The sequence below is a fragment of the Misgurnus anguillicaudatus genome, chromosome 2 (genome assembly GCF_027580225.2).
Source record: "Misgurnus anguillicaudatus chromosome 2, ASM2758022v2, whole genome shotgun sequence".
In the NCBI taxonomy this organism is placed as follows: domain Eukaryota; kingdom Metazoa; phylum Chordata; class Actinopteri; order Cypriniformes; family Cobitidae; genus Misgurnus; species Misgurnus anguillicaudatus.
The window spans coordinates 32,707,887-32,732,947 of record NC_073338.2 but is presented as its reverse complement, the minus strand read 5'-3'; the positions used below and the strand labels follow the sequence as shown (position 1 = coordinate 32,732,947).

General features: G+C 39.5%; 1 protein-coding gene across 5 annotated transcripts in view; it reads right to left on the bottom strand.

Moving 5' to 3' along the window:
* The window catches only part of tnk2b (tyrosine kinase, non-receptor, 2b), a 76,534-nt gene that overhangs the window by 4,123 nt on the left and 47,350 nt on the right, over nt 1-25,061 (bottom strand). For 4 of the 5 annotated variants that reach the window (XM_073853901.1, XM_073853906.1, XM_055202742.2 and 1 more), the window contains 13 exons: nt 23,311-23,488; nt 22,471-22,541; nt 17,943-18,155; nt 15,638-15,790; nt 15,051-15,328; nt 13,166-13,292; nt 12,818-13,059; nt 12,387-12,581; nt 10,118-10,209; nt 8,106-8,150; nt 6,038-7,437; nt 1,208-1,303; nt 718-845 (listed from right to left, as the gene is read on the bottom strand). In XM_073853901.1, coding sequence (XP_073710002.1) covers nt 718-845; nt 1,208-1,303; nt 6,038-7,437; nt 8,106-8,150; nt 10,118-10,209; nt 12,387-12,581; nt 12,818-13,059; nt 13,166-13,292; nt 15,051-15,328; nt 15,638-15,790; nt 17,943-18,155; nt 22,471-22,541; nt 23,311-23,473 — 3,203 coding nt within the window. In that variant the 5' untranslated portion in view covers nt 23,474-23,488. The remainder of the gene's footprint in view (nt 1-717; nt 846-1,207; nt 1,304-6,037; nt 7,438-8,105; nt 8,151-10,117; nt 10,210-12,386; nt 12,582-12,817; nt 13,060-13,165; nt 13,293-15,050; nt 15,329-15,637; nt 15,791-17,942; nt 18,156-22,470; nt 22,542-23,310; nt 23,489-25,061) is intronic. The other variant, XM_073853899.1, reaches the window with a different exon arrangement.

Sequence of the window (25,061 nt, the reverse complement as noted above, 5' to 3'; positions counted from 1 at the left end):
GATGAGAGAGTGCATGTATCTTTGCGCTCCCAGTGAACGGAAATGTTGACAAAACTTACAAAATAACAGTTCTCCGGTCACATAAAAGTCACGTGGGAACTGCTCGGAACTAAGTGCTTAGCGTCGAATTTCTAAAAAAAATTTCGCTGACAAAATTACCACCACGTAGCGGCCGATGCCGATACATCTAGAACCAGCTAAAATAGGCTTGATGTATCGGTCGGCCGTTATCTCTGTCGATCACTAGTATGACGGAAGAGCACTTAGTTTGTAGCACTTCCACCTCGGATGCAGCAATATTGATGGAAGTTTGAGCGAGAGGGGGAGTGGTTAGGAGTGATGTTACTGCGCGACGAGGTCAAAGTGCTGCAAACCAAGTGCTCCTCCGCTTTACAATATAGTTTTCATATTTATCCACCATACTTACTCGTGCAACCACTCGTCTTTAAATAGGGAAAACATGGTGTTTGGTGGCTTCTAAATTCATCCCTGTTTGGATCGTAAGGAATGAATGGGGCTAGGCTAAATGCTAACACATTCATGGCGAACTGTACAAAGATCAAGCGCACGCATTGAAAAAAGATAGAGCTGTATTTATTAGTCTAAGTTGAGGTAAGAACATAGTAAAATATTGAAAAACTGTGGTGTTTTCCTTTAAAGATTTTAAATAAACAGTAGGGGGCAGTGCAGAACAACAAGAGGGAATGATTCCTCTACCTCAATTTTATTGAGCCACATGAGTCCAATAGTTGAGTGCTGGCTAACTCCAGGTTCCAGTCATACATTTCTAAGATCTTATGGCACTCCACCCTTGTCTTCATTCCCAGACAGAAAAGCTGCTCCACCTGAGGACCAGATAAAGAGAAAATGATAAAGAAAGAAAAGATGCTTCATTTAAGATAGAAAGTTCATTAGAGGGGCTCACTGGGCAAACCAGTTAGTAAGGCAATAAATACAGTAAGTCAGTTTGATTAGCATGTTTACAAGTACTAGTAAAACTTTTTTTATTTATTTAATGGGCTATAGAAATCCCACACATACAGAAACTGCTAGCAGCTGTATTTACTTAGTGTGTATTTTACTTTAATTCTCTGTGGAAAAAGAGCAGATGTCTATTAATCACTGTGTGTTTGATTGCTTACAGTATACATTCAGTCTAAATAAAACTAACCAGCCAGTAAACCATGAGAGCAATAATCTCAGTTACCTTTAGGTAGTGTATAGCCTTCTGCACATTCCAGCTGTGGTTCTGTAAAGCTGTCTGACATTCTTCAACTGTTACTCCATGGACGGCCTCTTGTACCTAAACAGAGGAAATCTAACCAATCAACTATATAAGGACACAAATAATTGCGTTGGTATAAATAGAGGGAGGAAAATATTCTAAATAGTAAAGTGCTTTAAAAATATCTGTCAGGATATGAAGAGTCCAGATGCAAAAGTCGGTAAACAGAGAGATAATGATATTAACCGAATACTCTCAGCACATACACGTTCATACTTCAGGCCATTTAGAAATACTGCTTATTTGCAGAATCCTTTAAACGCCACAATGATTTTCAGCAAAGTCCGCCAAGTGCACGAAATAAGAACTGGATAAACGGAGCGCATATATCAGATTTCAATTGTCGGGCTACAAGATTTTTTTTACCCTTGTTTACAGTTTACAGAATATATTAAGATATAGACAGCATCCCATTTTCTTTACTCAGAAAGTACAGTAAAGAGTGACTATAGAAGAATGGATTTTGCCAAAAAACATGGCATGCATTTAGAGGGTTTTGCGAGGAAAGACAGTCAAATTTGTTAAATACCAATGAATTGACTAAAGTTGACAATTGTGAAAATAAGGCATTTCTGTTACTAAAAACCTTCTTTGTCAATAAAGTGAAATTACTGAACCTAAACATAAGAGCCTGACAAAAATGCGCATTTACAAAAAAGTCAGATGAATTTACAGCGTTTTGCATCGGAACTCCTCATATATAGCCTACTAGGACTGGGTGATATGATGGTATGTACCATGTTACAATAGAAACGTTGACTAATAAAGATTTGCTCTACCGTGAATTCTTACAGTATAAATACTAGCGTGAACAATTTTAGTTTTCAAAAAATAGTAAAGAATGGGCAGGAAGCACACAAATACACAGGTGTGACAGCATGTTCTGTTTCACTTGATCTCACTAAATAGTAAATTTACCAGGGGCAGTTCTACACACGTTCACACACACGTCCCCTGTGCTTTTCTGTGTTTAGGTACACGCTAAATAACAGATTATAACCAAATATACTATTCTGGGCATGTCTGTATTTTCATCTAATGCCACATACTCAATACTGTATGTTTTCAAGTAAAAATTTACATTTTCAAATAAACATAATATAACTAAATATTCTCTATATACTTTCACTCGAGATAAACAAGATGTTTACAATTATGACAGTAGAAGCACAGTGTCTTGTATTGCTCCTGCATAACATTATGTAAACTAAAGGGCTCGTTATAGTTGTGCGTACATCCTATGGCATAGCCCAATCGCCGTGGGCTACGTGTCAGTTTTCAAATACACTTCTGCATCGTCGTTAGCGTCGACGTGCAAACATACGCGTCGACCGCTGGTAGACTGTATCCTCGTGTGTAACCACAGTAGCAGCCAACTGTTAAAGAAGCAGCAGCTTGCTCAGTTAACCCACAAAAGAAGAAGGAGCAGCTTGTTGTGTATGTTTTGAGAAGACCAGCCGTGATGGAAGTAAATAAACAGCAACTTTTGTTGCCGTCTCAGTTAAATCACTCCTCAACTTGGCCCATCTTTATTGCAACATGATCTCACAAAGTTCCGTGGGATAGTCACAGAATTTTTTGCGAATTTTTCCGTGGCATTTTCACAGATTGGTTACTCAACTGCTTTTTCATATTTTTAAACCATTGTTGCTTCGGTTTAGGGTTAGATTTGGTGTTTGCGTTAGTATGTCACTTTAAGTATTGGTTTATACAGTTTTTTTCTGATTTATTATTTAATACTTTCTAAACTTTAAACAATTGTCGCATGGCGTTGGGGTTAGAGTTGGGTTTGGGTAAGGATGTCATTTTATGTAAATCTAACCCTATATCGGAGCGACAATGGTAAGAAAATAGGACAAAACAGTTGAGTAACCAATCCGTGAGAATGCCACGGAAAAGAAAGTCTGTGGCAGGGCCACAGAAAAATGCGGAGATCCATGAGAATGCCATGGAAAATGAGCAAAATATTCTGTGACTTTTCCACGGAAATCGTGAGATCAGGTTGCTTATTATCACCATCGCAAATGGAAATACATATGAAACTGGGGGTTCTGGTCGACCAATCACAGCGCATGAGGTCTGCATAAAACTGATGCGCTGTTAAAATTTTGGCGAGGTGCACGTCACTACGTAGAGCAAAGCACAGGCTAGGTATAACCTACGGTGTAGCTACGGCATAGACCTTACGCACAACTATAACATGGGCATAATACACAGATTCAGATGTTCACAACTAGTTACTTTGACAGAATCGGAATGAACTTAAAAAAGGTGCTAAATAATGCAGACTAAAAGATGGGCGAAGGGTTATGATTGGGATGCAGGTTGACCAATGTCTGCGTACATGACCTGCCATGGCATGCAAGAAGGTGAAGAGAATGCTCAAAGCAATGCAAAAATTCACACAATGAATGGCATCTACAGAAAGCAAAAAAGCCGAATCCCAGTCATTCTGGCTGATTTAGACATTCCGGCCAGACACATTTTTTAAGGTCCAAAAAGAGAACATGTCTGTGATAAAGAGGATGTATGGTCACCCTAATACAGTGTTTCTTAATCCTGGTCCTCGAGGACCCCCTCCTAGATTGTTTTAGATGTCTCCTTATTCAACAGACCTGATTTAACTCATTAGGTTGTTAAGGAGACATGCCATGTGTCTCAATCAGCTCTCTTGTTCAGTAGTCAGGGCACTGATCAGGGAGTCGGCCATTTTAAGGGCTGTCTCAATCACAAAATCCGCCCAGTGCACTGGAAAGTTCGTTCCCTAAAAATTCCCACAATGCAACGCAAAAACCTGTGAGCATCAATGTTCCCTATGTTCCCTTACCGGAAATCGCCAACCGAACACCACGTGAACAAACTCAATAAACTTTATTAAACGTGACAGAACTTTTATAAAGACAAACGCTTGTTTTAGTTTTAAATATAATCACACATCACTACACAGTAAGGAACCACAATCTACTCAATATTTAAAATAATAATATTTATTTAAAATTATAAAAAATATATACATTTAAAATGTAATTATATTCCTCCAATTTTATGCACGGATATGTAAGAGAATAAAGACAGCGTTTTTCACAATGTACTGTTTAAAATTAAGTCACGGTTGTTGATGAGTAACCGGGTGATTCTCACGAAACCATTGAAACACCACGGCACTAATGATTTTAGCTTTAAAACGTGTAATATAGTAACATTAAAAAGCATCAGAATTAACACAATACTGTGTTCTACCTTGCACAATGTGTGATTTCAACATAAGAATTTATAATTGGAAATTTTATCTCATTTTCTGCTGAAATTCTCATTACCGCAATGTGTCCGGCTGTGTTTGAACATGCGTTATGTTGTAATTTAATCAAATTAACACAAAAATATTAAGAAAAAAATAAATGGATGTTTTGCTAGACTAATTTAGATGACAGAAAAAATATTTACTGAATATTCATAATAATAATGAAGAAAAATTAGGAAAATGATGTGTCCATGCCTGATGTTCTCATCCTCCGCAACACTTTTTGAGAACAGTTTAAGCACACATACAGAATTTTAATAAAGTTTGATTTTGAGTGACCAAGCACATCGACCAGTTACTTCAAGATGGCTACCAGGTAAGATCATTTTTTTACAGTTAATTTGAAATACTGTCTTGTCAGAATGCTTACACGGCATTTTGATTATCATTACCGCAACAGATGCTTATTAAATGTTAATTTAATTAATAGAAGCATAATACTTTGATTTTAAATGCATGTGCAGAATCTCCAAATTATGTTCTTTCAGATTTGTCATGTCATTTTGAAAATATGTCAGTGTTGATGTTTTCTGACTGTTGCGGTAATGAGATTTTTTAGGACTAATTTTTTAAATTATGTTACAAAAAGTGTTAAATGATCAGAATGCTTACACGACATTTTGATTATCATTACCGCAACAGATGCTTATTAAATGTTAATTTAATTAATAGAAGCATAATACTTTGATTTTAAATGCATGTGCAGAATCTCCAAATTATGTTCTTTCAGGTTTGTCATGTCATTTTGAAAATATGTCAGTGTTGATGTTTCTGACTGTTGCGGTAATGAGATTTTTTAGGACTAATTTTCAAAATTATGTTACAAAAAGTGTTAAATGATAAGTAAAAGATTTTAAATTAATGTTCCCGTTTACTCCAGACTTTGTTTTTCAATGTCTGGTGGAAAAAAAGTAAATTTAAGCAATTTTTACATTTTCATGCTTGACATTTTTAAAACCAAGTTTTCGTGAGAATCACCCAACCGCTGTGAGTGATCACAACATGCTTAAGCAGCCACGTGACAGAAAAATAAGTGAACATTGTCCCAATGTCAAGTGAGCTAGGGTCCTTACCAGTGCCCGAACCCATGTACACGATATACTGATTCACGACCTCGGGTGCTAGGGAACGAATTGAGACACAGGCATGTTTACCATTTTGGAAGGAGGCTAATAAGTTGAATCAGGTGTTTTAAATTAGGAGACCTCTAAAACTTTCTGGGGGGGGGGGGGTACTCGTGGACCAGGATTGGGAAACACTGCCCTAATATATACTGTTCTAGTAATTTGCAGAAAAAAATTAAAGCAGAATTTCTAGGAAAGGTAATTGTGATATTTGTATATCCCTCTCTATACAAAAAAATTAAATACTTTTTGTCATAACAAAAAATGTGATGCCAGAAATCACAAAGTAAACAAAACAATCAGTGTGGTAAAAATTGAATCACTTACCAGCAATAGTTTGTCATGGGTGCTGGCACTGTCCGCCCTGTTTAATGAGCCATCAGTGCTTACTCTGGACAGACTGAGGGAGTTCTTCAATCCCCCTCGACTTCCAGAAACTGTCAAAGTGCCGTTGTTATTGGTGGAGAAATTGGACCTCAGCTCCCCATGTTGATGAACCATTGGCTTGACAGTGGCTGTGTTTATCTGCTTCTTTTCCTCGCCACCTTCTGCCTCTCTAAAGAACTTATCATAGCGATCAAGATATGGAGGCCTCTCAGGCAGGAGGTAGTAGTGCGTGTTGCTGACTTTCTTACCATCACGTACGATAGGCAGAATGCAGGGCCCTTTGCTTGCCTCCTTGTCTTTGCCCTGTGCCTGAATGACTTTAGGAGCAGCATACTTGGGATCCGAGGCAAAGCTTTGAGTGGTTGGCATGAGTTTAGCAGGTGATGTGGAGAGGTAGGATGGGCCATAAATAGAAGCAGAAGAGCAGAGGCTGCCGCGGGTCTGTGGGGAGCCAACGTGTGGACTTGGTGTGCGTGAGCTTGGCTGTGAGAATGGGTCTCGTGGGGGTATCTGAGGTGGACGTGCCTTGTCCTCCTCATTACCAGGGACCGGTGAGAGCTCACCAGACCAGCGCACATACTCTCCCCCTGTGCGCTTGACTGGACGGGGTGGGATGGGTATGCGTGGTGGTATCTGGGGTTTATCTTCAGAAAGAGTAAGGATAATCTGGCGGTGTGTCTCCAGACCGGGGCTGGTAGAGCTCACGGGTACATTGAGATGCCTCATACACTCTTGTTGCAGCTCTTGGAAAATCTCAGTAGATTGTGAGTAGGTACAGCCATGGCTCTGTCTGCAGGGCAAAAATAAATTGTCTTCTATATGAGGTTTGCCCTCTCCAGTGGGAGTGCAAGGTGTTTGAGGAGAGTATAGTTCATCAGGTCCTCGATCCGCACTGTTAATGGAGCTTACTTCAATGTCATCCTCGTCTTGTGCTACATCGTCATATGCTGGGGGTGGAGGGAGCGGCCGGGCATCCCAGTCCACCACTGGGGTAGGGTGAAGGGGGCGGGGTAAAAAGCGTGAGGGGCTCTGAGGAGGAGTTCTGTCTAAGATATTCTGACCCTCAAGAGCCAGTTTCGCAAGGGTGGGGATTTGGACCTCCACTACAGGTGAGGGAGAAGGTGTGGCCGATGGGAACTCTTCTCCAAAGTCTATAAGAGACACCTCTGTAGGAGTGCTGCCCCCTGGTGTCCGCACACCATAGATGGAACGATCACCTGACTTGGTAGCAGAAACCCAGGCGGCTGGTTTGAGCTTTAAGCCCTTTTTCTTCAAGGAGAGTCGCAGAAGGCCTGAGGAAGTTTGGTCCTCGTCATCAGTAACAGCATCATAGCAGGGTTCTGGTCACATGACAAAAACACAAATGGTGAAGATCGGTTGAGCTGAAAAGGTAGTGACAAAATTAAACTGATTCCTCAGACAACATGCATCACTGTAACGTGTTAAGGAAGTATTTTTCATAATATTATTCTAGAGGTCATACTCTTGCAGCAAAAACAATTATGATCTAAATGTTGCTTCCCGCTTTTTACTGACACAGTGGAGGTGCTTGAGTTAGTCATGGGCATAAAACAGCAACTAACGGTCTGTTATTTACTTTCCCTCATTTTTGTTACATATTCAAAGTCACAAAGCTTATTAAAGCCATAGGTTTATAGTATGTTCTTGTTCAGCTCTCAAATCAGTGTAAGAATGGTCAAAAGAAAATTCTGCAGATACCCGACTGAAAACAAGCTCCATCAACACAGTTTCATTGGAAAAGGGGTATCAGGGATCAGCCAAGCCATGTCACTTCAGCTCTCTAAGGAGCCATTTCCATGCCATAAGATTACAGAAAACACACAACACAAAGATGAGCAGGAAAAAGCAAAAGCAGATGAGAAAAAAATGGAGTGAATGCAAGGAAAGAAAAGGTACAATACAAATGCTGTACCTTTAAGGAGGGGTGCTTAGAGTAAACATGGGGAGCATGAGCAGTGCCTAATATGATCTGAAGGTCCACACTTACTCTTAACCAGCAAAGACGGCTGAGGGGGCCGAGGGGGAGGCTCCTCTGCAGAGCGAGCAAGCAAGTCAAAGAGAGTGAGAAAGCATGAGCCAAAAAGTAGGGGTTAAGTAAAAAAATAAGCAACTCAGTTTAATAGAAGACAGCACAAAACAAAAGCACAAAAGCATGAGGACCAATATTATAAAAGGCAGTGAACTGTCATAAAAATATCCTTTTTTTCTCCACTTTTAAATGTAACAGGGTTACAAGTTATATAAATATGAAGTTTTACTGGGGTCCCACAATTTTTACCAATTACATTACCTTTTTAGTCTTTTATACTTTAACTCTTTCACCGCCATTGACGAGATATCTCGTCAATTCAGAGAAAACACTTCCCCGCCAATGACGAGATTTTCTGTCTTTCCGCAATACCGCTATTATCCACCAGGTGGCGCCCTTCCGCAACTTTCCGCAACCTGGAAGTATTGCCCTATGGCAAGCGCCTGCATGTCCGTGTCTGTTTTAAAGATCGCTCTGAATGGGATCTCTATGAAAAGTCCGTCACAAAAATGGAATTATGTCTGCTTTTTGCTCAAAATGTGGTGTTTTTGCAGAAACCTACCCATATTCAAAAGCTGATTACAAAAGAACCACTGAAGGTAGGATGAAACGGGGTTTTTTCTTTGAAAGCAGAGGGTCTGTTCTTTCATTTGGCATATTGAATGTTTATATATTTAAAGAAGAACATTTTCTGGAAGGCATTAAAGTTTGGTGAAAATCATGAAAAACGCTGGCGCTGGCTGGCAACTTTTTTTAAAAACGCTGGCGGTGAAAGAGTTAAGCAGACAAAGATTTATATTTAAGATTTTTATTCAGATTGTGATTTATCATTTATATTAATTTAGGAAACAACTAACACTTTATTGAAAAAAAAATTGGACAATTTACTCAAAAGCTTCCGTTTTAATTTGGATTTTTGTAATGTGTTCATAATTTTGGCTAGGTACTGCTTATGTAAAGGTACTCCATTTTATAACATTATTATGGATGTGCATGCCTGTCATTTTTTTCATTTCGATTAATCCACGGGTCTGAAAAAGCAAGTACTTGATAAACTGGGGACGGGGTAATCAAAGGGGCGGGGCGTACATGTCATGGTGAAAACAAAATATTTTTTTATAAAAAAACTCATAAAACTTAATTTTTCTGTTATAGTTTCATCAAAATTAACGCATGCTAGATTATTGATCAATTCATTTTTTTTTAACAAAAACCTCTAACAGAAATAGCTGCCTGAAGAAGTGAAACTAAAGGGTTAACAAACACAAATTTAAGTGCTTTCTATATGACACACTCTACATAATATTAAGCCTTGATACAACATAAATGTATTATACAGCGTGCATCTGCACAAAATGCAAGACTTAAATCAAATTATGTTCTGGACAGAAAGTTTACTCCCGTTGTGTATGTGCACCATAACTGCGCGCTTTAAAATTTGATGTTTAAATATGAGATGATATGAGGGAACTTGACTGACTGTATTTTCGTCTTACAAGTAAATCAGATAATTACTGCATCCTTTTAAAACCATAGTGCCTCAGTGATGTGTGTTCGGCTTCACAGCGTTACACGGATGCCGCCAGTGCACGTAGGAAGCTTTTGAATCATGCATGGTAGCGATGTCATACGCCGGTCTGAGCAGCTTATGTCGACGTCAAACACGACGCCACACACGTAAACAGACCTGTGGTCTTTACTACCACAGGCGCTTGTAACGCTAAACACATCCAAATGCTGCTTTAACCACAAAAAAAAAATACAAAAATAAAAATAAACCCACATGGTCATCGTTTTCGTGATCAATTGTCGATGTCACGTTAGAGTACTTGAGCAATTGATTACTCGTGCCCATCCCTAAACATTATAATGTAATTTTTATAAAGTCCATATCAGTTTCCACAACTCTTCTTTAAATCTTTTAATTATGTGATATCTTGGATTTGTCAGATTAAGATGCATTTACTCACTTTTAGCACGTCCAGTAAGTTGAGTTGGTCTGGCAGAGTTTAGATCCAGTCCCAGCACATCTGGAGGATCCATAGGGTTGCCAAGATAAAGACTGCAAAAGAAACAGAACGACAGAAGCATTGTAAATATAAGGAGGATACCACATACTGGATCTCAGATTACTCTGTAAAAGCTCTGCTATTGGAAAAGCTGATTACATTGTATAACTGAAGTAGTAAAAATAATTTTATAAGTTATATTCACTAAAATCACAGTTATGGCATTGCAGCTTCCATTTTTACAAAAGATACAGGGTGCAACTGTAGCGTGCCATAGGAGAACTGGCCTTTCCGGCTAAGCCTGGTTTCTTACAAGGTTTTGGTTCCTTGCCACCGTTGCCCTGTTGGCATGCCTTTAATTTGTTTAAATGTGTGGTGCTGGGAATTTGCTACAGACATTATTGCAAATTTCGTATATGTAATGTCAATCTCCTGCTCTTATACATTTTATCCTCAAGAGCCACTCCATGTACTATGGAAAACATGTCTAGATAAATATGTTTAATTCATATCATATTAATTGGCTACATGTTTGATAGTCAATAAAAAGAAAATACCATGTTATTAGATTATAATCTATTTATGAGGATACACTTTGCAATAATACTATATATTCTTATTCCAGTTTACTATTTATATTTAATAATTTCCCATTTTCTGTGTTTTTCTCTTTCCTGTTTAGCTGGCTTGAAGCAATGAAGCATTGTAAAACAGCTCTATACAAATAAATGTGTCTTGACTTACAGATGTCATATTAAGAATGGAAGAAGGTGAACAGTGTTATACTGCCCTCTTGTGCCAATGAAGGGAAAAAAGCTAAATTTATTTTCTGGAATTATGTGCAAGGACTTGAATGTGACACTTTTTGGGTACTCACCAAAATATTTTTTTACATCTTATAAGATTTTCAAAATGCGATGGATCACCAACATGAGGATAAAAAAATCCTAGATTTAACCGTTTTGCTCTTATAGTGTGTGGGGTGCCATGATGTGTCAAAGACAGCACACCACACAGATTTTCAACCAGTCTCGACTGTGAACATAGGAAATTGCGCCAAATCCAGCGAGACTTCAGAATAAGCATGGCGGACAATATGTACCCTAACAAAGACATCTGTTATCCAAAAGTTTATGGGTAACACTTTACAATAAGGTTGTATTAGTAAATTAATTAACTAACATGAACAAACAATGAACAGTACAGTTGTTCAGCATTTAATCATTCTTGTTATACAAATAAATAAATCATTATTGTTATAATAATAAACAAATAATGTCATTTCAGTAGAGCCATTTATGTTTGTTCATGGTCCATTAATTAATGTTATCAGTTACAAGGCTTGATTTTATAAATGTATTAGTAAATGCTGCAATTAACATGAACAAAGATTAATAAATGTTGTAGAAGTATTGTTTACTGTTGTTCAGTGTAACCAGTTTATGTGATCTTTATATAACTGCTATACCATTTTTTACACCCTGTTATATGTTGGAACTTAAAGCAAAGATCTCACTAAAACCTCACAAAATCACGTATGTTTTAATTCTGCTACAATCTACTGTATTATTTGTATATTTAGAGCTTTTATCTGATAAATATTAACATGTAATATTCTAAAATTCTATTAATTTATTAGTTAAATAAAGTTAATTTAAAAACGAGATTTGTATGGAAGTAGAGCATTATGAGAATCAACATGTTTCGCTAGGACAGTGACTACATACATTATTCAATGTTCACAAATCAAAATCAACAGTGTCATCACTGCGTATGAGCTAAGTTGTTATTTCTTTCTTGTGTCATATTTTTATATCGGCCTTTCGACTCGACTAGCTTAAAACAATTGCGGAGCACTACAGACAAATATTTCAGTTAACACAAAAGCCTGCCAAGGGCAGTAGTTTTAAAAATAAAGATGTCCAGTGTGAGGCTAAAAGCTGATTTATACTTCTGTGTTGGACCTACGTCGTAGCCTGTACACGGTTGGCTAAGCATCGTTTTTTTGTTACACTTCTACATCGTTGTTTGCATCGACGTGCAGTAACACATGCAAACCACAAGTAGGCAGTGTCCATGGGTATAACCTACAGTATCAATCCAAAAGCCAAAGAAGAGGCAGTGATGGCAGTAAAAAGACAGTGACTTTTTGTTGCAGCTCGAGTTGTAGCGTAGCTACAGCGCAGGTTGACAAAGACATATAAATCAGGCTTTAATCTAAGGGACTCACTCATCAATCTTGTCAGGAAAGCCCCAGCAGCGGTGCGGGTTAGTGTCTCCATGGCCCGTGTGGATAAAGCTGTTCTTTAATGGACGGCTTATGTCATGAGCAGAGAGACCTGCTACTGATGTCACAGTGTTCCTGGGAAACTGACCAACCTTTAGGGTGCGCTTGTTTTGACCTCTCCACCAATAGTTTTCTGCCCTGTAGGAGACATGGAGAACATACTAATAAAAAAGCTCTGAATGTCTGATTCCAGAGACTCTTATCAATAATGCCATACAATGAACATGTCTTATAAATACTGAATCTCAAGGCTCATCATATTATCTGACACATTTAATCACTTTCTTTGGTTCTAATAATTCACAATGATTAAATGCCATTCACAAAGATGAACATGTTGTTTAAATCCAGAACATATCTGTTGTAGGACTCACCTGCCCTCTATAATGGTAATAACATCATTCATATTGATTTGAAGCTTGTCAGGCTCATCAAAGTCTTGTAGGGCCCTCATGTCTGTAGGCATTGTCTCTATCAGGAATTCCCTTAGTGCCAAAAAGGTGGGCCTGTCATCTGGTTTCTGAGCCCAACACTGCATCATGACATTAAAGATGTCCTGAGGACAGTCCTCCGGTTTAGGCAGCCGTTCGCCCTCCTTATCAATTTTATGGAGTATCTGTCACAAACAGATGTTATTACAGTGTTTGCACAAATACTAAACCGAAACAGATCTGATAGGTTCTTTTCAAAGTTGTAATTCAGTCTGTAGGAAGAGGTTATACCTGACTACCATTGAGGCCTAGCCAAGGCTCTTGACCATAGGTAAACATCTCCCACAAAGTCACACCAAACATCCACGTGTCTGTGGCATGAGAAAACGTGCGTGTCTTCAGACTCTCAGGGGCACACCTAGGCAAATCGCATGCAACAAAAACAACCAATAAAAGTATTAGAAAGTAAAACAATATGCCTGTGAATAAATGGCCTAATCGATGAGGATCATGCAGCGTTCAATTACTAAAAACAATGGCCTCATACAAAAGCAATCCTGAGCTCCAGCTAGTCAAAAAAAAAAACTAAAACATTGACACATTGATTTAAACCACATGCAAACAAATTTCTTCAACTTTCTTACTCTTCAGGGGTGCGTTTCTCAAAAAAAGACGTAACTCCCTGCTGAACCACCATAGTATGATGCATAGTTAGAAAAACTATCTACCTAGTCAAGTTTCCCTAAAGCATAGTAACTTTGTCGCACATTGGTCGTTTGAACCATGGTCGTTCAACAATATAGTTGATGTCACGCGAGAGGTGGAGTACTAATTAATCTGTTCTAATCGATTTAACGTCAGATAATTGCTGAAAACCAGTCTGTCGATGCAATGTACGTTTTTTAGTTACTGTGATTTAGTTCTTTGTCATTTTATTTCAAGATATTTAATTAATGTGCAAGTTCCCTCTTACATCACTTGTCACAGGGATTCCCCAGGGTCTTAAAGCTCGTAGATATGCGCACATGCACAGTTTTCAAATTTCTTTAATTCTGTTTACAAACTTAAAGACGTAAAATAAAATTTGTATACATTTAGAGTGATGGATATAGAATGCACTACTTTTTTGCTTATTTTGCTCAAAAGCATAAGTCAGGGTTTCCACACCTTAGTTAACTTCAAATTCAAGGACCTTTTAAGGACTTTCCAGGTCCAATACCCTCAAATTAAAGGACTAAATGTGGGTACACTTTTCAAGTGGGGGCAAGGTTACATCGGGTTACCTTTTAAGATACATTGTTACAATTCCCTTTTCAGGGAAGTCGCGCTGCGCCACTGCGGTGACACTTTCGGGGGCACCTTCAGGGGTAAGTGCGTCTGAATGTGTATATCAAATTCAACCAATAGTGAGGCTTAATGACAAAGACAGGGTGACGCGAGAGCCAGGAAGTATATCGCTATCTGAAATATTTGAAATAAAATGTTTGAAATATCTGAAATAAGTGTAACAGGGACGCAGGAAGTATGGCAAGGGAGACGCATATGTAACCGGAGACGTTTTCATGTGTCAAACACAACTATGCAAAAAAGCATTTTGGTTTGAATCAAAATTCACATACAGCAGATTTAAGCATTTAAATTGAACAGTTTAGCACGTGTGCTTAAAAAGTCTAAAATTTTATGATATTTTTCAACACTACACAGGGAATTATATGGATTTTTCAAGAAAACTTGCATAAAATAGATTCAAGCACTTTCTATGTATGTATAATTTCAAAAACTTCCCAGGGCCTTGAATTTTTCTCCCCAGATTCACAAACTTTCAAGGACCTGTGGGAACCCTGAGAAGTTTACATATTATAATAACAAGGAACCATGCTTCTAACCACAGGCGAACCACACAAGTTTGCGATGCAGCTTGCGAATGTTCGTTTAAACTATGATTTCGGGAAACACCAAATCGTTGACTTTTATCAGTTACGACGAACCTTACGACAGTAGTTGGCTAACGATGCTTTTGGGAAACGCACCCCTGAGCAGTTCATGCTGAAAATGACAAAGCAAATCAACAAGGAAACAATGACTGATAACAATGCAAAAAGATGAGCAACTATATGTAAATGAGCTATAACACTTTCCGGACTTCTGTTTGTTGCTGCAGAACTGTGATGCTCACCAGGCGAAAGGGACTTTGCGATGCTCTTGCATGACATAATGGTCATCGTTCTTAGGCAGTGCCCTCATCAGCCCAAAGTCTCCAATTTTGACTAGCTCATTGGAGGCCAGCAGAATGTTTCTGGCAGCAAGGTCCCGGTGTATGAAGCGTTTGGATTCTAGGTAACCCATCCCATTAGAAATCTGGATGGCGTACTGACACAGAGTGGAAATGAGGAAATGGCCCAAGGTCTTTCGTAAACGATCCAGCATGGAGCCTAGAGGTGCAAGCTCAGTCACCTTAGAGAAATAAAGATTAAAAACGATTAAAACAAACTGAGATGAAAACCAGAGGGAAAGGAGGGGTAAGTATAACGTTTCATTTCGTAATGATCGAAAAGTAACCTGACGAGAAGCATTTTGCCACAGGAGACAATTAACACTGCCAATCAGAAATAACTCCAGAAGTCAGCGTCAGCAAATAATGAGTCTGAGAGAGCATGCAAATGTCAGGCCTTATTTTAGCCCACACCCTCCCTTCTCAAGACCTTGATACTTTAGCACCCTGTCTTTGCCACCAGTTTGATTTATACGAGAACACACACTCACCATCTTCATAGGGTGTGTAAGGACGACTCCGTATAGACGGATGAGGTTCTGGTGATCGAGAGAGTGCATGGCATTGACCTCACAGATGAAGTCGTCTAGAGCATCTGGCTGGTTGAGCACGTCCGTCTTCAGACACTTCACTGCCACGTTAAGCTGAAAAGGACACGTTGAAAGAACATTTCAGACTGGAATGAGGACTGATTTATAATACTGCATGTTGATCTTTCTTTCTCCTGGCCTGTACACATCCCAATCCCACACACATACTACTAAGCCACTCGAAGAGCTGTGTTTACACTGTTGCTGGCAGAACAATTACACAATAATGCTTTTCCCTGTAAGTCAGGCTAACATTTTAAGGGGATCATGTAACAACTACATCCACCAATAATAAAATTGCTTAGTCTACTCATTTTCAATATTAAAATATGTTATTACCTTAACTAAGAATTGTTGATACATCCCTCTATCATCTGTGTGCGTGCACGTAAGCGCTGGAGCGCGCTGCGACGCTTCGATAGCATTTAGCTTAGCCCCATTCATTCAATGGTACCATTTAGAGATAAAGTTAGAAGTGACCAAACACATCAACGTTTTTCCTACTTGAGACGAGTAGTTGTACGGGCGGGTTTGGTGGTACAAGGTGAGACGTGGCGCTTTTCTGGGCGGATTTGGAAGAGGAACTATATTTTATGGCATAATAGCACTTTTGGGAGTACTTCGACTCGGCGCAGTAACACCCTCCCTCTCCCATTATGAGAGTGAGAAGGGGAGCGGACTTTTCAGGCGAGTTGAAGTACTCCCAAAAGTGCTATTACGCCATAAAATATAGTTCCTCTTTTAAATCCGCTTAGAAAAGCGCTGCGTTTTGTTTTGTACCACCAAACTTGCTCGTATAACTACTCGTCTTAAATAGGAAAAACGATGATGTGTTTGGTCACTTCTAACTTTATCTCTAAATGGTAGCATTGAATGAATGGGGCTAAGCTAAATGCTATCGAAGCGTCGCAGCGCGCTCCAGCGCTTACGTGCACGCACACAGATGATAGAGGGATGTATCAACAATTCTTAGTTATGGTAATAACATATTTTAATATTGAAAATGAGTAGACTATTCCTTTAAATTAGGACCAGACTCTCTGCATTACTCTGTGAGTAATGTCAATTTAAATAGCGGAATTAAACAACTGTGTACATTATATGTATCACTGGATAAGACTCTGTTCAGTATAATGGAGCTGCGTTTGATCAGCACAGATGGCCTAGGACGCTTTCACTCAAGTCCCATATGGAAAAAAAACCTTTGGTGTGCAATACACACTATCACTACAGCCTTCGGATCAGTTCACATGACATCTGACCCCTCATCAGGTCATTAGAGGCCCTATCTCTCCCACCAGCCTCCTCTGGAGAACACAGCTGCTACAATGACACATAGAGATCAGGTCTGAAACAGGATGTTCACATGGAGCCTTGGAACAGTTCAAGGGAAAGGAGGGACAGCAAATACAAAGTGTCTGAAAGCCAATCTTGTGTCGATCAACAAACAATGTTTTTGCCAAACATGTGGTTCAGTCATTAACAAAGACTTCATATACTGGAAATTTTCATGTAAACATCCCTTATGTATTAACAGCAAAATTATCACATTATCCAGATCAAGCGACGTCCGAGCGCTTTTGACCCCCAAAGTCTGGTTCGTTTGAGTAGTGTGATCACTCCGTAATGTGTAGAAAAACACAAGCCCCAGTGTTAAGAGAGAGCTTTACTTCCTGTTTTCTTCAAAACAATTGCATTCTAATGACGAAAGCATGCCCAGGCTTGGATCGGTTAGTGTAAGTGTGCACATCTAGGGGGAGTAGCCATAGATACGTACACTAGATCTCGCCTTGGCTACGGCAGTTAATTGGAAATAATGCGTCACATAGAGCCGCCATCTTGAAACAGGGAAGCCCTGCATCAGCGTCATTGTAGGCAATGGTGTAACGGAAATAAAATCACCCTAAATCGTTATGCATGCGATTTTCTAGTTTCTTTTTTCCGTTCCAACAGTCAGACATGTATTTAGCATTGAGTCCAGAAAAAAATTAAAGTTTTGTTATTATGAAAATCTACTTTGTCCATGAATTCGAAGTACAGGCAGAGATGGTAGCATTACCTAGATACTTCCTATGACAAGAACCCTGTTTCAAGATGGCGGCGGTTTTGACGCATGCTTATGACCCCAAGCCGACATCTAGTGTATATATCTATGGGGAGTAGCAAGGGGGACACATTTTCAAAACATTGTCTCATTTACGCTCACCACTTTCCCAGTTGGCGTAAACCACTCTCCACGTTTAACCACGCCGAAGGAGCCGTCCCCTAATTTCTCAAAGAGCGCCAGGTCCTTTTCACTGATCAGGCAGGTGAGGGCCTGTTGCTGGCTATCCATTGGAGGCGGCGTGGAAGAGAGTTTCCGGAACGTAGTGGCCGGCTGGGGATTGAAGTCTCCATCTGGTCGTTTGCCACTGAACACCTAAGAAACAAAAATATGCAAGTGAAGATCCAGAGGTATTATATACATTTTTGGCAACTCACATGTACCATGAAACTCATATTTGTCTATATTTTTTACACCTGCTCTGGAATGCTTGATTCAGATTGGGGTTTGTTATTCCCAGATAACAATTACCTAAAACTAATAACACAGCCTCATCCAGGTACTGCAAGTCATCTTAACAGGTGCAGTTTAATACTTTTAAATAAATCCAATGTAAATTTTTTGGAGCCAATCGTGTAGTGGGCAGCGCTCCAACATGTAGTGCTGTCAAACTTTCGGCGACCAGAGTTCGATTCTCGGCTCGTGGACATTTGCCAATCCCATACCCCTCTTTGATCCCAGTACTTTCCAGTCCTCTCATTAAAAACTGTCATATAAAGGCAAAAATGGCCAAAAAATTTTTAAATCAATAAAATAAAGTTCATCTGTTCAAAGTTTGAGCTTGTTTAAATGCATCTTGGTCTAATGCCGCTAGGAAATTAGTTTTCCCCGGAGAAGGTTAGCATTTTTTTTTACAAATGAGCAAATAATACACCAAGGAAATGGAGAAGTCAATTCTAGATAGCACCGCTCTTTTCAATTGCTTATCGGCTCTTGAGGCACTTTGTATGAGGAACCTGGGGGTCGGCTGAAGAGAGGGGAGCTATCAGAACCAAAGTGTGGGCTGAGGGAAGCCAGAGGCAGCAAATTTAGAGACAAAGAGGATAGGAAGGTGAAGGAGTGAGGGGCGACCCAACTGTAATATTTAACACGGAGCGCAGGAGATGTCTTGACAAAAACAGCTATTCAAAAGATAAAAAAGCAAATATGAAAAACGAAACAGAAATAAAGGAGGGCAGAATGCAAAGTCTATAGCCTTGAGACCTCGGATTTGATTGACAGACTGAAAATAGCAAAACTGAACAGGGGCAAGTGTGAATGCAGATGATCCAGTCAGAGCCTTGAACCCCAGACTATCGTCTGATAACCATACACATAGCAAACATACATAACACACTGACAAATGCCTCTACGAAATCCAGACGCATGCACGAATAACACTACATGAACTCTTTTACATACACTAATACAAATACAAAAATCACATACCCCTCCCTGCACGGCAAAAAAGCAATACAGTGCACTGTAGTTGAAACACTTCCTGAGGATAAGTGTCAACATAGCTGAATGCACGCTCATGATCACACACACACACACACACACAGTGGAGTGAGAAGGCAGATTACTTGGTCTGCTCCCTGTGCCAGGAACGGAAACAAACAGGTGTAATTTTAGAAAGCTCTCATCCCCACTGGCCACTTCCTGTAGGGCCAGATGAAAGCTGCAAACTAAAAGCTCCACACTGCTTACTCAGAGGAGAAAATCAATGTGTTCTGTTCACGTGTGTTTAGCCACGTTTGTTGCATTTTTAACACACCTTTGATAGAAATAAATCAGAGAGGCTACACATACTTAAATATCCACATCAGTCTGTATGCATTTTGTAATTTATGTACCTTTAGACAGATGTACTGTATCAGTGTTCAAGTTAACATTAAATGTAAAGTTACTTGTGCCAAAGTTCAAGCCGTACTCTCATCCCACAAAAAGAGAAATGTGTCCCGTGCACGGATGTTTTAGACAGCACCAATCATTCCCCTTGACCCTGCATTTCACTCCCAAAAAAACACTTTCACTCAAACAGACTGTAAATTACACACACACACACACACACACACACACACACACACACACACACACAGAGTCTATCATCTTTACAGTAAATATAGGTGGGAAAAGGAGATGAAATGATGTGGAAAGGGACTGAATCATTTTGTGGTTTCTCTAATTCTAGCCATGGCTTTACGTACACACAATGTTATAAATTAATAGCCACTGATACACAAAGCATACAGGCTGATTTAACAGGACAAATACAAAAATAACAACATTGCAGTGGCATTAAAATATTAAAAACAGAGCAGGGTGAACCCACATAAATAAAGCTAAATGATTATTTGTGCCAGTACAAAGGGGACATATCATTAAAGGGGACATATCATGAAAATTTGACTTGTTCCATCTATAAATGGGTCCCCGGTGCTTCTATCAACCTAGAGAATGTGTAAAAGAACAACCCAGTAACTTAGTTTTGGTAAACCATTCGCTGAAAGCATGCGAAAAAATTGATCATTGCAATTTGGCTCCCCTTGTGATGTCAGAAGAGGATAAAACCACCCCTAATCTGCACTATACAACCACAGCACTGCCATTTAGAGCAGAGATCAACTCATTTGCATTTAACAGGACACACCTACAAAGCGGCAATTTTAGCATGCTATAATAAATTATCTGTATGATATTTTGAGCTAAAACTTCACATATTTACTCTGGGGACACCAAAGTTTTATTTGACATTTTAAAAAAGTCTTGAAAGCGTGAAATGTCCCCTTTAAAACTGAATCTGGCTATGAGGTCTTTGGTCAGTACCAACCAGACATGCAACCTTGGGAAAACAACTCTCACACAAAGTAGACTCCATAACCAGCCTCACAAAAACAGCTCAGAAAAAATATGTTGCACATTTATTCAAGTCTGTTTATGGCATGTTATTTCAGGGCATAAGAAGCTGCTAAACAAAACTTACAGAAATCAGCTCTAAAACGTCTTATTATATATATTAGGGTTGTGACAATTAATCGGGGAAATTAATTAATGAATTTAATTTAATGAATGAATTTGAATGAATTACGGTGAAATGCCGCCACATTCAAAAGGCAGAGGCGCTTTAGTGCAGAAACTCCATTTGTGCCACAGAAGAAGTATTACAAACACTATTCCAGGAAATATCTAGAGTTATATTTATATAGCTGTTCTTCATATTGTTTCAGGTATTTTCATGATAATAGAGAATATTTTGAATGATTGTGTTTGACAACTCCGCTTCTACCCGGGATAAATAAACTAAATTTATTGTTCCCTTAAATGCAGAGTTATTTGGGAAGCTGAACAAGCTTAAAGGTGCAGTGTGTAAATTTTAGCGGGATCTAGTGGTGAGGTTGCGAATTGCAACCCACGGCTTAGTCCACTGCTCACCCCTCCCTTTTGAAACACATAGAGAAGCTACAGTAGCCGCCACAAAGTAGATTTTAAATGCTTAAAGCAATTAGTAAATTAAACTAAAAGAAGTTAATTCTCATAATTATTCATTATAAACACATAGAAGGACAAAAAAGAATCATGAGCTTATATTAAATATAGTAATGTTAACTACATATATTTACCAAAACATTTAAAAACTACAAAAAGGCACTGAAGGAACTTTTTTCTGAAGTGCTGCTAACTGGGCTTACAGCACCAACCACTTAGTTCATTTCCCATACATTATGAATCTATCCGCAAACTCACTCGCACACAAACCCCAGAGAACGGCTGACATTGTGCAGATTTATTGCTTGTGATTGAGGCCAATTTGCGGCTCTTCCTGAAGTTCCTGCTTGCATTTGGTGGTGTATTGAAGTGGTTAATGCTAAGTGGCAGTTCTGAGCAGACTCTTCCTCATTTAATGCTCAGTGGCCAAACCAAATCAGCACAGAAACTGTCAACATGGCACATACAGAAAATCTGAGTTTGTGTCCAAGAATGAGAGAAAATTAGAAGGTAAACACAGAGGAAAAGGCAACTGAAATGCAGTGCCGTAGAAAGATATAAGAACATATGAAGAGTTCAGATGCAAAACCCACTAAGTGGGCATCATTTCTTGTTAATTAGCTTTTTTATGGATTCTGCCTGGTATTTCTTAATGGCCTAAGGGGAGAATTAAGCAGATTTGACACAGAAGTATTTGACGAAAGTATGTGTTGAGAGCATATGGTTACAATCATTATTTAATTTTTGACGAAGGTGGCATTTGCATCTAAACTATATAAATATATACACACATTTCTTGTCACTACTTGATGATGCTTGTTGTATAAACCTCAACCACATACTGTTAGACTCTGTGTGTGAACAGTAATGACTGTGACCTCAGCTCAAAAGAAACGATCATGTATGTTGTGCAAATGACAAAAGGCTGCTGAAATTGCCACGGTCAAGTGATTTAAAATGTTAGTTCTTGATTTATTCCTTTCAGGTTCAATAAGAGACTCTAAAGTGCTTAAGGGTACATGTGAGACCTCTATTGAATGAAGCAAAGCTCTTGTCCAGCTGAAATGAACTGTGTATAACTGCCTGACTGTGTGCGAGACCTGACCCTGGACCTGAAGCCTCATTAATCTGTAATTGTGTGTGAGGAAGACTGTTGACATACCTTACTCATCCAAGACTTGCGCTTACACATGGTTTTTCTTCTCTTCACCGCCTCCCACAGGCGTCTTTGCCCTGCCCGAGAAAAAGCAGGAGAATGAACAAAGATTCAATAGAAGTTCAACCATAAGTGTTTCCTGTGACATACTGTAAATTATTTCAGTTCCCTCAGTTTGTAAAACCAGTGTCAAGTGTACTAAAAAGGGTACAATGGAACAACAGCAAATATCCAAAAAGAGAGAAAAGCGAGAGTACATGGGAGGCGTGTGATATCCTTAAAACGAGCAGTGATCAGGCCAGCTTAAGGGAAATTACATTAGCTGAGTTTACACTTTTACCCTCACACAAAGGCTGTACTGAGTACTGAGTGTGGACAGACGCGGTGATTAGGAATTGGCAGACACTCAAAGCTTGTGCTGCCTTCATCAGTAAAATAAAGCCCTCCGCATTATGGCACAAGAGGTACATCAGTCCACATTCACTGTGTCCTCTTCAATATGCGAGGAATGGAAATGTAACAGGTGTTCCTTGAGAAGTTCTCACTTGACAATTGAGTTTATCAAAACCTTCACTGTTATTCACACCATTACTGACATTGCAACTATGTTTGATTAAAGTATTGACACTGGTAAAGTAAAGTAGCAGTAATTCGGTACCAAGTCAGTAAAGAAACGGCCATGCAAATGTACTGTAAATGAAGCATAACAAACCTGCCACAGTATTATTGGGGCATTTACATTGAAAGCAATTTGTAGCGGCAAAGGTCAGACGTGTCTTTCAATATTTTGCTAAGTGCCTTATGGACATGAGTTTATTGTTGTAATGAATCACCAATTGGACTTACCTGGTCGGCCCATACCGATCTTCTCCAGGTCTTCATTCTTCACATAGTCAAAGTGTGAAAGGCGTGTTACGTTGAGCTCATCACGGATGCGCAGGAAGTACTGCTGCAACTGCACTTCCATTAGCAGCTCCAGCAGCCACTCAGTGCCCTCCTCACACTGCATGCTACTGCCCAGCTTCTACAGAAACACAGAGAGAGCAGACCAATGAACATCAAACACTTCTCTATGGGGCACTGTTGACTCATTATTCACACACAGTGCTATTGAGGCTGTTTAGTCCTGGTATTAAGATTTAGTCAATCGGGTTAGGGCTGTGACAGTTGTCATAACCACCGCACAACCGCGGTGGTGAAGTGGTATATAAATTACAATCTCGCACAGCAAAATGTCTTCAAATTCGTGTAAACGCTAGCAGACAGAGTTAGTGAGCTATTTGCAAGGAGAGGCAACTGATATCAGTGATGACCCGCAGCATGGGGGCGGAAAAATGAGGCAAGATATGCTCTCTTGGTCACTCAAGGTTGCGAGAAAGTACCAATCTGCACTACCAGTACACCATAAGAACGCGTTTTCAGCACGGCTGGAAACATAACCCCAAAAAGATCTCTCACTAGAACGGAGTGTTGTTTTACGGATGGAAGTGCTAGAGCACGCACATAGGCGCCAATCCCGTTGGTGCTCCGGGGCTGGGCTCAAGCACCCACCAAAATGGCCAAGCACATATGCTTATTTGCTTCACATTTCGCGTCTAAAACCACATGGAAAACATGACTTCTCCGCTTTCCCTCTTTCAAAGCGTGTGGGCGCTCCAGAGCGTCTGTCGTATGTATGCATTATATAAAAGCCTACATGCGCGCGTGCACATACACACACACACACTATAACCACTGCACAACCACGGTGAATTGGTGCATTACCACTGCGATGGTAAAATATTGCCACCATCACAGCCATAAATTGCGTCACAAGTGAACCACACTAAATAATACAGGGTGTAAAATGTTTTGAGCTCGTCCACTCTCGGGCACATTCAGAGGTAGTCGAAAATGCATTTGACCGGATTGCTTTTGTGGTGTAGACGTGCATGCAATCGAATGTGTTTGAGCAGCCATAAAAGAGCGCAAACCAGCAGTGTTCAGTGCAATCTTTAAGCTTAAATTAAACTGAAGCAGCTGCTCTCGACCTCTTTTATCTTTGTTTCATTTTGAGAGCGTGTGAAAGTTGTGCAAGATTATTTTAGCGATTGTTCTAAAATTTAAGAGAATATACATATACCTGTACAAAATGTTGTGCAACATGTTTACTTACAACTCAAGCAGCGGACTATAACCTAATATTAGTGCGCGTTAATATAAACCTGTCATTTTTCCCCACTCGCGGTTAAACGAAAGCAGAGGGACTCGCCCACAGTCTCCACACACCATCCCCTTAAAGTAATCAGGACAGTCTGACGACATTCCAAAGTGTGATTGCACATTTAACATGCTATCAAATGTAAATTAGGTCAGGGCATGTGGCAAATCAGCTCATAAAATTGAACATTTTAGATGTTTAGTCATGGTTAACATCTGGAGCACACACACACACGGGAACATACACACCTGAAGTTCATAAAACTCACATGTGCAGAGTTATTCTCTAAACTTTTAATGACTCCCAAAAGGAGAAACTCCACACCTTTAAATCAAACCAACTAATGCAGGCCTTACCTCTCTATAGCAGCTTCTGCATCTCCAATTCCAATTTTTAA